The following is a 13,481-nucleotide window of genomic DNA, read 5'->3' as shown; positions in this document are numbered from 1 at the left end:
TATCCCTTTGTGATCATACAAATAAACATAAAACTTTAAAATGCACATTTTAAATCATCCATCTTCAACAAATCAGGGCCTTGAGATTCTGCCGAAGGGACAGACACTCACATTGCTGGTGTGCTAACTTTCTCACAGTATCAAAGCAAGGTCTTTTTGAACGGGAATGCACTGCAAAGATAAAGCTCAATACAACAGATCGTGGGAACAAGAAGAAGAAAAAAAAAAATATATCACAAGACCAAAAGCAGCCAGGAAGGTTTCTCAACAGTACTACCACAACAAATCTCTAATGTTTCATAAGATTTCTCAAATATTTTAAGAATACATCAATTTTACTTTTTTTAACATGGTGAAACAGTGTAATTGTTGGTACAGTTGCAATGCGATTCAATCACGTCAAAGCTTTTATATTTAAGGCAATTAGCAGATGCTTTTATCCAGAGTGACGTAAAAAGTGCTTTAGCTTCATAAAGGAAAGAAATACTCAAAGTTCAGTGCAGAGTCATGAGTTTTTACATCAATTCGAGATCTTCAGTTATGATAATCATCATCATTTTAATAACCATTACATAATGTAGCATGTTCTTGCTTTACAAATGATGCAATGCATATCTTGCACCTGATTAAAATGGAGCAATCTAACCACTGAGTAACATCAACCACATATTAAGGCCTTGATATAATGTAGGAAAAGCTAGAGGATGCTTACATTTAGTAATGCCGCAGTGAGTTAAGGCTCAAAGGTGTCCCATCTGTTAATGATAGCAGTAAAACGAGCAAACGTACATTCATTAGTCTTAAAAGCTGGGTGGAGCTGAAAAGGACGAAATGTAGCTTTGGTACAACTGAAATCTTTTTCTATACAGAGACATGAGTATTTACAATGATCACAGTAAAAAGGTAAACAAAAGTGAAACAATATATTCCAGGTTCTTCTGCTCAACCTAATGAATTGTGCTCTCAAAGAATACATGGTGAACAATTAAAAAGATGAAAAGAAAAGACTTTATAGACACTGTAGTAAATATGAAAAGATCTGATGTCATGCTGCAGCTAGACTCAGTGATCTTTTCATGGGATATTGTTCGACAAAACGGCCTAGTGTTCATCTGGCTACAGCTAACCTATCACAATTTAACTGAAATCCAGCTGGTTAGTACCAGGAAATGAATCACTTGTTTACTTTGATCTGCAGGAAATGATAGCCGTTCACAGTACATAAGAAGCGCTTCCTTGTTTTCTGTTGTTCGTCATATTCAGATGCACCAAATCAATTTCTGATTTATTTGGTAACTCTGAGAGAATCCTGTATATAGTTGAAAACTAAAGCTTACCAGTGACATGAAGATGAACTCGCAAACATTTTACAAAAGGGACCCCTATTTGCATTTTTTGCAAAGCATACAAAAGTCTATTTTACACACTTTAATTATTTTCAAACTGAAACTAATTTTTATAAGTCAGTATATTCTTAAGAAAAACAAAAAATATCACAGTGGTACCAGACACTGTTTAGCAGAAAAGAGCTGCAGGTGTGTTTGTAATAAAAAAAAAAAAAACAAGAACACCCCTTTACACATACACGTGTATTTTCTGATCTGCGCCATTTAATGTCTTAAGTGTCTTGCTAAATTATAAAAAGCTTTTAGAACCAACCAGGAACATTAAAGTCTGGCAGATGCCAACAATGCATTGCATCTGCAGCAGCCACAAAACACCAAGTCATCTACCACAGGTCTCAAGTGAACACTGCAAAAAATTAAAATAAAACAAAAAAATATAAAAATCACTTGACAGGGTGTCACTTACTGTCCAGGTCATATTTCACTCTCTCTATATATATATAAAATTCTTTTCAGATTTTAGTATGCAATTTGACCTGGTCACTTCTTTGGGAGACTTATCACTAATGCAAAGTATTTTGCTGTCTTGCTTTCCAAATGTGTTTATGGAGAAACTACCCAAAGCATTTTGCTTCATTTTGTTTTATTCCGTACTGAGACACTATCCTATGAATTATTAACCAAGAATTCAAAAGTGATATTGGGCCGCAATTTTATCCTTAAAAGGCCATTAGCTGCTTTGACCACTATTCACCTGTGGCTCTCTATAATGTCTGGCTGGTTCACTCTGGATGACACTTTTAAAGTGTCTTAACACTAGAAAAATATTCAACTATGAAAAATATATGGCCGCATAATTTCCTTAATAGTATTTTTCTAAGAGATCACTATGGGCGCAGATCGCTTGACACACACTGATGCCAAAGCAGTAAGTACTTGCTAATTCACTGAAGAGAGGTTCATTTCCTCCGAGCTGGAAATGCCTTCACCTCACACATCATCTTTAGTGGACACAAAAAAACACTTCCAAACAGAACTATGAGCACAACACAGATGAATGGTTTTAGAGCTGGAGAGGATTAGGAATATTACAGTGAAGCAGCTCTGTTTCAAGTCCCTGATCTATGGCTGCAAGGACTGCTGCGGCTGCAGTGGAGCTGCCTGGGATGATGTTGGATGCACGGCGGGTGGAGGGGGAGGAGGGGGATGGACGCCCGGCTGCGTGTTGGGAGAAGGAGGGGGTGTGGGCCGCTTGAATTTGTCTGGACTGTTGCTTCTTCTTGGGGAGGGTCTCTGTGGGAAGAGAAAGGACAATAAATCATTTATAAAATGTCATTTAATATGACAAAACGGATGTTTAAAAGAGCTGAAGTTTTACATTAGCCTATTTATAACCATTTGGCATGCAAGTACAGTTCCTGTGTCATGCTGCACAGTAGCTCAGGTCACATTATATTACCTGCTCACTTGTTTTAAAATAATTATTTTTGAATTGAGTGCCCTTTATTTTATCCTTACATTGGGGGTTAAAAGTTTGGAATAATTACATTTTTAGTTTTTTGAAGATTTTATAATTTGACAATTTTTTTTTGACAAAAAAAAAAAAAAAGTAATACAGTGAACATTTTTAGCAACCATTACTTCAGCTCTCAGTGTCACATGATCCTTCAGAGATTTGATACACAAGAAATGTCACCTGATCTACAAAGAAATATTAGGCAGCAAAAACAGTCTTCACCACTGATAATAAAAAGACATACCATATTTTCCGGACTAAAAGTCACACTTTTTTTAATAGTTTGGCTGGTCCTGCAACTTATAGTCAGGTGCGACTTATTTATCAAAATTAATTTGAAATGAACCAAGAGAAATTAACCAATAGAAAATATTACTGTCTACAGCCGGGAGAGGGCGCTCTATGCTGCCAGAGATGCTGCTCAATGATCCTGTAGTCTACCCTGAAGACATAGAGCGCCCTCTCGTGGCTGGAGACAGTAATGTTTTCTCTTGGTTCTTGGTTCTAAATAAATGCAACTTATATATGTTTTTTTACTCATCATGACGTATTTTTGGACTGAAGCGACTTATACTCAGGTGCGACTTATAGTCTGAAAAATAAGGTAATTGAGCACCAAATCAGCAGATTAGAATGATTTCTGAAGGATCATGTGACACTGAAGACAGGAGTAATGATGCTGAAAATTCAGGAATTGTAATTTTCAAATAAAATAACAGCTCTATTACAATGAAATTATATATATTTTTTATTATTACAACATTTACAACTTTAAATTTTGATCAAATAATTCAATTCACATTTAATTGTATAGTGCTTTTCACGATACATGTAGTTTCAAAGCAGCTTCACAGAAAATAAATATTTCTACATTACAATTAGGAGAGTGGAATGTTTAATATCTGCAGTATGTGGCAGAAATGTACAGTTATAAAATGTCATGCAGTAAATATTAAAGCAGGAACAATAAACACATTTAAGCAATGATTATATGATGTGATAATACAAGGAAAATTTGGCAGTTTTTATGTTGATTCATGGGTGGCGTCAATTACTCCAAAAATTTTGCACCTGTGTATACATGTATATTAAAATTAAATTAACTTCTGAACTTTCCATCAAAAGCAGCTTGATGAATTGAAGTGACTTTGATGTTAAAATACTTGCTCAAAACTCTTAAAACTTGGCCATGATGAGCTATGGTTGTTTTGTGGGCAGGCCATGCAGTGAAACAGTCAGTTACATCATCTCAGTGGAAACATAGGCTGGTTAACGTTTGAAATATAATCCAAATGACCTTTCGCACATAATAAACACATCACAAGAAGATAAAGTAAAGACTAAGCAGACATGGAAACTGCTAATTACTCAGCTTACTCTGCAGAAAATTACAGAAAGCTGTCCTGAAAGAACTGTTAAGGTGCAGTCACATTGTTAAAATGAATGCAAAACTTGGTGGTCAAAAAGGTATCATTGACAAGTGTCAATACTGTTGTGATGCATAAAGTACAGCTCATATTTAAGTCATTTTCAAATCAAGCAGCTTTCTGTAGGTGCATGTGGCAAATTTGAAGACAAGCAAAATCATTGTGTGGAACTTTTTTGCCATCTCTTAAAACTCCTGATGGTTACCGATTCTTAAAATGACTGAATATTGCTCACAAAATTTCTCCAAACAACGTAAAAGTGACTGCAACTTTAAGGCCCGTTCATATCGATGCTTATGTTCGTCACAAAAATTGTTCACATGCTATTTGTCTGTTCAGACTGCAAATTCGTTCTCCGACAGTAAGGCTACGTTCACACTGCAGGACTTAATGCTCAATTCCGATTTTTTTTTAATGCGATTTTTTTTGCAAGGCCGTTCACATTTCCGATTAAATGCGACCTTTTGTGATCTCCTGTGTGAACGTGAAATGACCCAGAAGTGACCCGCATGCGCAGAAGAGTACTCAATGGTGAACGACGTCACTCGTTGTTTGCGGAAGTACGTTAGCTAACGGTAAACTAGCAGTGTTAACTGGTACAGAGAAACGTGTGGGTGTGGAGTCGAGTGGTGGGATACTGATGTGAGTGGCTCTTCTCGTTCCCGCCTACTTCAACGCAGAATTATGATGTTTGTAGCATATCAATGACGTACGGGTCGTATACATCTGGCCTGTCGGATTCAGGACCACATACCCAAGTGGCCTTGGTCACATTAGAAAAGATCGCATCTGTGTAGTTCAGACTGTCATGAAAAGATCAGATATAGGTCGCATAGGGGCAAAAAAACCCAGAATTGGGTCGTTTCAGCCTGCAGTGTGAACGTAGCCTAAGTGATACTTATCAGGAATGTGATTCTTCCGGATAAGCTGCTTAAGGTAAAATGGCCTCCATGAAATCCAAATTAAAGTTTTTTGGGTGTTATTATCAATTTGTTAGACTTAAGGTTATCTATAAGGCACTGTGCGCTCCTAAACAGTGACAAAATTCACATTTACAAGATATTAGCATTCAAAGCTTGCGGTTCGTCACTTCATCCAAAACTGCTTAAAAAATTTTTTTTGACGTCACTTTGTACTTCATCTTCTCATCAAATCTTCTGACCAATCAAATGCTCTATAGAATCCGAAGTGCCCGCCCCCCTGCATTATAAATAGACACTGAAGCTGCGGCTGAGATCGGTCACTTGTTCACAGTTTTTAATATTTCCTGTATAGTGAATGGCTCATAGTGCACAATGTAGGCCACATGGAATGATTCAGACAGTGTAAATAAGCTCTTGATTGGTGCAAATAAGGTCTGGTTTCAGTCCAGAGACGCGATCGCACAGAGCAGATCATATGCGCAAGTTGGCATGTATTAAAAACTACGCAGCTTCAGCATGATTATGACCACTATTTAGTTTCACTAAGAGTTTCATATTGAATCTAGGAGGTAATCTTTTAGACTGTGGCTATCAAATGCGACTTTACAGATCAGCTCAACGGCTCTGGCCCGAGCAGATATAAACAAAATGCTATTGCCTATTTTAAAAAGGGGGCAGGGCTGCTAGATATGTCCTGCCCTCTCTTCCTGTTTTATTACAAATTACTTCACCACATAGAACAATGCTGCGTGTTTCAAGGCACTTCATGGGACCTTTAAGCGGTTAAATTTTTTTAAAAAGTTATTCTAGGCCCATGTCCAATACGACACCTTCTATACACATCTTGGTCATGCCTGGATTTAAAAGAATAAATCTTGTTCCTACAACAGAATTTATTTTAAAAAGTTTGTTATTTTGAGATTCTTCCCATTCCGCTTGTCATTTCTCCAGTATGTATTGGTTGATTACTGGGTTCACACTTTAGAAGGCGGGGTTTTGCATTCATTCACATTTTCTGTAATAGTTTGTTTAGCAGCTGTCAGCTCATTCGTTTCCAATAACTCCACTGATAATGACGGTCACTTAGCAAAATACTGTGTTCATGAGCCACCAAAATGTACATTAATGTAACAGCTGTGACTCGGGGCATGTGACCAAAATCCCACATCTTATTGGTTGATGAGTTTTCTTTGTAGGGCAAAAGTGAAAAGCGTTTGGAAGAACAAAAAAACGGTCACATTGACGGTATGCATATATCCGTGACTGTCTTAACAGATGCATTACCAGTTGTTTGTTCAAATTAAAACATTTCACCGCACCATTTTTTTATTTATTAGTGTGACGTGATGTTAGTTTTGATGTGAACGCATGAGTTTACATACAGCCACGTTAGGTAAACCAGACTTGCACAAGTATAGCACCCACACACTAGGTTGATAGACTTGAGAGCGAGACAAAGGAAAACATCAGACAGAACTCACTGCAATGCTGTGTGAGGCTCCTGCGTGGACATGTAGGCCGGGTGTGTTGTAGAAGGACATGCCTGCTCTGGTCAGTGTAGATGGCGGGGTGAAGCCCATTGTGTGACTCGCATATGACAACCCTGCAAAACCAGGGAACAAAGTCAGCAAGGCTTTAGCAAATTCCTTGAGGTTCATTATTATACAGTAATAATCTACTGGGTGCCAGTTCCCATTTAACAACGATAAAGGAGGAGATTTGTGAGAATAGAAATTCAAGCCATTTATCTCCATTGTGTCAAGTCAGCGAGTTAACTAAAAATTAACACTAGTGAATAAATAATTGAGATCAGTTTTGCAATTTGGATTAATCCATTGAAAATATCTGATCTAAAAGAACAATTGTTTTCTTAAATCTGCCATCTGCCATACATATCGAATGAATATACATTACACATAGACAGTCTATGAATAACAACACAGCCTTGAAGTAACAATTGGCAAACATTTATCAAATAACTTCAGTGGACAGTCATATTAAGCACTTTTATGATACTTTTATTGAAGCTTTTTGTAACTTTGGAGCTTGACATATCCAGTCCTCATTCACTTTCATTATGTTAAAAAATTTAGCCAGGGCAAAATTCACCTTGTATGTCTCACAGATTTTTAGCAGGGTTGGAAAAACAGGAGTAAATGATGATTGAACTTCCATTTTGAAGTGAACAAATCCTTTACTAATATATTTATAGCAATTTCCTTTAAAACCGTTCTGCAGTCTTAGACGAGACATTTTCATTAAAGGATACATGCTTAGATTTCAGTCAAAATGAGGTTGTGGTTGTAGCTGCCTATTGTTAAGCCAAATGTTTTGTCATCAGAACACCCATAACATCAAAAAGCCTGCCTAGACGGGCAGTGCACTTCTAAAGAAATCTTCTAAAGATCTATGTGCTTGTGGATTTATTATGTTGAATGATTCTGTCAAGAAAAGTTGGCCAGACCTGCTCCTGAAGACATGTGTGGACTGAATCTGATTCAACTAAAGTTTACCAACTCTGAATCAGTTTATGAAGAATTGAAAAATTGTTTTTTACTTCATTACTTATGTTCTCTCATGATGTTGGAGTACATAACAGGTGCATCGTTTTCATTACTACCAAATACCACAATAGAAACTGGCACCAATTTTCAATAGCAAGCTAAAATTATCAAGTTCTTCGGGAAAGATGCATAAAATACTTTTTCACATACTGGTTTGTTTCATGGTTTTAGAGTCATGGTTTCGGTACAGTTCGGTATGTGCTATGTTTATGGAAAAACTATACTTTCAAAAAAAAAAAAAAAAGATTATTCTATCCAACTACAAGCAACAGCACAAAAATACAATAGAGTAAAGATACAAACAATAAAAAGTGAGTTTTTGTCAATTTAAACAATACTTCAGAGAGAGCTTATATTTGCACGCATTCTGAGGCGCAGGTTTGCGCATTTTTGTTATTGTAATGTCTGGGAAGCCAGAATGCACATGCATTAACAGAAACATTTATAAACTGAACCCTGTTTTTTTTTTTTTTACATGCTATTTATAACAAACCATATTACAGATGATATTACAAATGCTTTGTCAGATTTAAGTTGAACCGCGGTCCCAGCGTGTGCCGAACCGTGTGTAGTGGACCGAACTGTTCTTTTCAGTGAACCATGCCTAAAATATGTTTTCAAGTAAACATGGTGTACCTGGTGAGATGGGTCTGCTGGAGGATGGGGATGGGCTGTAGGGAATGGGACTGGATACGGTACGGGGACGTAGGCCTTGAGCGGACATCTCATTGAAGTACCTGCATAACAAAAGTCAAATAAACCCATTTAAGTGAAGCAGTGGGTGACTGTTCTGGGATTTTCTAACGATAATTTTACACAATTTAACACAATTAACTTCATTACAGAGCAATAATTGCCAAATGATTCCCAGGGCATTTTTCTTCTCTCTAATGTATGCATCTTTAATCAATAAACTATATAGACAAATGTAGTAGTTTTTCAAACAGAAGCTACATCTAAAGCAGCATTTAGCTTTATTTACACTGCAATTATAACTGAATAAATGCTAGGTTAATATTTTTAAAATAATACTTTAAATTGTGATAAAACTGTTTTATGACTAGATAACTTAATCATTAATTAAAATGTTAAAAAATCAGATAAAAAAAAAAAGTCGCTTGGAGATGCACAAAGGTTCCATTGTGGCTTTGTTTGAATCAATTTTTGTTGCCCAAATAGAGCAAAAACAGACAATATTAAATCTAAAATGTAACTCACAATATTTAATTTATGTTTATTGATCTGTTGTAAAAAAATCCATAATCATATTTGCAATCATGCAGATATTCAATAAAAACAGCACACTTGCTCGTGTCATATTCATAATTTAGAAATAAAAGTCAAAAACATGTACAAAAGCTTTTTTGTCCCCATGTACTGAATTTTGTGGTAATACAAAAAAGATTCAACTAACCAACATCATGCCGTGAAGGCATGCATTTGTGGTTTTTTTTTTTTTTTCAAGAGAGTGACATACTCAACAAGTTTCCAGCAAATATGATATTATCAAAGACCCGTGGTTCTCAATCACATTCCTAAAGCAACCACAAAAATGCTAATTTTGAATGTGTCCTTTGTTTGAAACCTCCCATTTCAGGTCTTGGAGTCTCAGCTGATGAGTTAAATCAGGTGTGTTTGATTAGGTGATATGCAAAATGTGTGGTTTTTGGGGGACTCCAGGAACGTGGTTGAGAATCACTGTCATAGACAATACATATTGCAGTGCCCTAGTATTACATGTGATGTTTGGGCTGTGGATACCTCTCATCATCCATCTCCAAACTGGACTCGCTCTCAGAGAGCTGCCGGCACAGGGCCTCCCTATGCTCCACCTCCCTCTGGAGCTTCCTCTGCAGGCGGATGTTCTCCTCCCTCATGTGGCGCTCTTCTTCTATGTACTGAGCCCTCTTCTCTGTATCTATGAACAAATACACTGCAATGAGCAGAGCTTATCTTTATGGTAAAGTCACACGGTAACAGTGCCTTTGTTCACGTGCACTACCATGAGACGACCAAATAAGGTCACCATGACAAAAAGCATGTGACCGTGTGAGAAAGTTTTGGACCTGTTGATGAAATCACTTGCTGCATCAAAGCATATGTTGTTAGTTTACAACAATCTTACCAGCAAAAGAAAAACTATTATAGTTTTTTTTATTAATATTCTAAATTAGTGATAACCCTTTAAAATAAGGTTAATTAGTTAATGTTAGTTAACTGCTTAAATTAACAAACTAAGAATGAACAATACTTCTACAGCATTTATTAATCTTAGTTTATTTCAACATTTACTAATGCATTATTATAATCAAAAGTTGTATTTGTTAACATTAGCTAATGCACTGTTAACTAAAATGAACTAACAATAATCAACTGCATTTTCATTAACATTAATAAAGATGAATAAATACTGTAATGTATTGTTCATTGATTGTTAATGTTAGTTAATACATTAACTAACGGAACATAGCAAAGTGTTATCAAATTAGCTTTTATTTTTATATTTTCCATTTTGGTTTTAATTTAGGCTTTGGTCATTTAGTTGTGTTTTTTTCTAATTTTTATTAGTTTGTTTTTAAAATTCGTCAATATAGTTTTTATACATTTTTATTTCAAGTTAAACTAAATTAAAACAATAAATGCTGCCTTGACAGCTAGCTGAAATATAAAAAGCTTTTCACGTAACGAAAATGTTTATGGTTTTAGTTTTAGATAACAATAATAAACCATTTATTAACCATGTACAGGTAAACTTAAATGTCTCCAAGGATTGCGTTTTTCTTGTTGAAAACGATGAGGTTTTACTGGAAATTCCCTCAAATATTTCAACTTGAAAGACGATCACGACAGATAAAGGGATGTAACATTTGCAAGTGCTTTTGAGTCTTACAATTTTAAACATTCAAGCAGTGTTGCCAACTATTTAAAATGGATAGTAGCTAAACCTTGCTTGAAAAGTATCTTAATTTCGCTAAATAACATCATGCATCATCAGAATCAGAATCAGAAAGAGCTTTATTGCCAAGTATGTTTGCGCATACAAGGAATTTGTTTTAGTGACAAGCTTCCAGTACACAGAGACACCAACACACAGACACACAAAAAAAAAAAAAAAAAATTGTAGCCAAATAAATAAGTGTATAAACAATTGTGCTATAAATGATAATGGGATAGGATTGAAAAAGATGCAGGGATGTACTAGGATGGAGGGGTAACAAATAAATATAAGGATGTTGCACTTTTGTTTGCATAAGCATAAGTGGGGAACATTTAACTGGATCATTAACATATTAATTCCGTCAGCACGTCGTATTTGCGTTCTGCAAAATGTCGGCACTTCAAAGCTGTTAAGCTGTTATTCCCCTTAATCAATGCTCACAAACTGTTTTAATATAAGTATATGTATTAATACAGGCGCTGGTCATATAATAAGAATATCATCAAAAATGATTTATTTCACTAATTCAGTCAAACTAAAGTGAAAACTTGTATATTATATGCATTCATTACACACAGGGCCCTATTTTAATGATCTAAACATAAAGTGTAAAGCGCACAGCGCAGGTGCACTCAGGGCGTGTCCAAATCCACTTTTGCTATTTTAACAACTGAAAAACGGTTGGCGCGCCCAGGCGCATGGTATTAACGGGTTGACCATATTCTCTTAATGAGTAATGGGTGTTTTTTGGGAGTAACGTGCAATAAACCAATCAGAGTCTGATCTTCCATTCCCTTTAAGAGCCAGTTGCACTCGTGCAATGACAGTTTTGCTATTTACACGACGTAATTTGGCAAGCGCAAAGACAGAACGCGTCTCCGAGATGAAACGAAGCTACTCGTGTGCGAGCCGAGCAAATAGAGCCTAATTCTGATACATGCGATGACTATCCATAAATTTAATTAGCCTACTAAAGATTCTTATGCATTGCAATCGTTAAATTTTTTATATTTGGCATGTTTGTGTGCTGCTGTGTGTTCCTGTGTTTAATAAGCAGCGTGTACACGCGTTGCGGACCCGCCTATACTAACACGCTCTTTAAATAAAGAAAAAACATTGCACCAGACTTTAGACCAGGTTTGAGTGGGTCTATGGTGCAGTGTATTTTCAGCTCTTTAAAATAGCAATGCGCCTGAACACACCTCTTTTTAAGACCATCACGCCCATGGGTGCACAAATGCATTTGCTAATTAAACGACGCGGTGCTGGATGGGAAAATGCATAGATTGCCGTACTGAAACTAGCAAACACACTTGCGCTGTGCCTTGCATCGCATTACGCCGGGTGTATTATAGGGCCCACAGACTGATATATTGCAAATGTTTATTTCTTTTAAGTTTGATGATTATAACTGGAACTAAGGAAAATCCCAAATTCATTATCTCAGAAAATTATAATATTACTTAAGACCAATAAAAAGAAAGGATTTTTAGAAAGTATGAACATCTACAGCAATCAATACTTAGTCAGGCTCCTTTTGCCTGAATTACTGCAGCAATGTGGCGTGGCATGGAGTCGATCAGTCTGTGGCACTGCTCAGGTGTTATGAGAGCCCAGGTTGCTCTGATAGTGGCCTTCAGCTCTTCTGCATTTTTAGGTCTGGCATATTGCATCTTCCTCTTCACAATACCCCATAGACAGCTAAAACCCATGTCTTGCATACGTCTATGCATAGTGGATCTTGAAGCACTGACTCCAGGTGCAGTCCACTGCTTGTGAATCTCCTCCACATTTTTGAATGGGTTTTTTTTCACAATCCTCTCCAGGGTGCGGTTATTCCTATTGCTTGTACACTTTTTCTACCACATCTTTTCCTTCTCTTCGCCTCTCTATTAATGTGCTTGGACACAGAGCTCTGTGAACAGCCAGCCTTTTTTGCAATGACCTTTTGTGTCTTGCCCTCCTTGTGCAAGGTGTCAATGGTCGTCTTTTGGACTACTGTCAAGTCAGCAGTCTTCCCCATGATTGTGTAGCCTACAGAACTAGACTAAGAGACTTTTGAGTTAATTCCCTGATTAGAGTGTGGCACCAGGTGTCTTCAATATTTAACCTTTTCACAATATTCTAATTTTCTGAGATATTGAATTAGGGATTTTCCTTAGTTGTCAGTTATAATCATCAAAATTAAAATAAATAAACATTTGAAATATATCAGTTTGTGTGTAATGAATGAATATAATACAAGTTTCACTTTTTAAATTGAATTAGTGAAATAAATCAACTTTTTGATGATATTCTAATTATATGACCAGCACCTGTATAAGTGCATGACAAGAATAAACAGTCAAAATAATTTTTCAAATTTAATACAAAAAAAAAGTCACTAAAGGGCTCTGAAAATATATTAAATCTAGCCAAAAAGTCGACAAGTTGGCAACACTGCATTCAAGTGCTCAATTCAGTACTTGTGTGCTGTGACTGAGAGAACCATTCTGTGAGATGCCTCACATCCAATGTGTGCGCACATAGAGATACATCTGAGAATGCATGCCTTTGCGCTTTAATGGCCAAATGCATACAAAAATGTCTTTTGAGAATTAAAAGATGCCCGTCTTGATGAGTATTCATGTAAATAGTCGATTTATACTGAACAGCAGTGGTATAGAGGATATTAAGTGAATGTTAACAGTTGAGAGAATAAAACTTGTGTGTAACAGATTTGTGCATGAGGTCTTTAAGAGACAGCAACCTAAATAAACCTAATACT

General features: G+C 36.3%; 1 protein-coding gene across 1 annotated transcript in view; it reads right to left on the bottom strand.

Moving 5' to 3' along the window:
- Window positions 1-538: 538 nt before the first annotated feature.
- LOC128025002 (coiled-coil domain-containing protein 6) overlaps window positions 539-13,481 on the bottom strand; it is a 19,594-nt gene continuing 6,651 nt past the window's right edge. Inside the window, exons 6-9 of the mRNA XM_052610943.1 lie at window positions 9,538-9,694; window positions 8,413-8,513; window positions 6,694-6,815; window positions 539-2,639 (exon numbers count right to left, since the gene is read on the bottom strand). Coding sequence (XP_052466903.1) covers window positions 2,469-2,639; window positions 6,694-6,815; window positions 8,413-8,513; window positions 9,538-9,694 — 551 coding nt within the window. The 3' untranslated portion in view covers window positions 539-2,468. The remainder of the gene's footprint in view (window positions 2,640-6,693; window positions 6,816-8,412; window positions 8,514-9,537; window positions 9,695-13,481) is intronic.

Source organism: Carassius gibelio, chromosome A12 (assembly GCF_023724105.1).
Source record: "Carassius gibelio isolate Cgi1373 ecotype wild population from Czech Republic chromosome A12, carGib1.2-hapl.c, whole genome shotgun sequence".
In the NCBI taxonomy this organism is placed as follows: Eukaryota; Metazoa; Chordata; class Actinopteri; order Cypriniformes; family Cyprinidae; genus Carassius; species Carassius gibelio.
The sequence above is the reverse complement of the archived record's forward strand: the minus strand, read 5'-3'. Positions and strand labels throughout refer to the sequence as shown.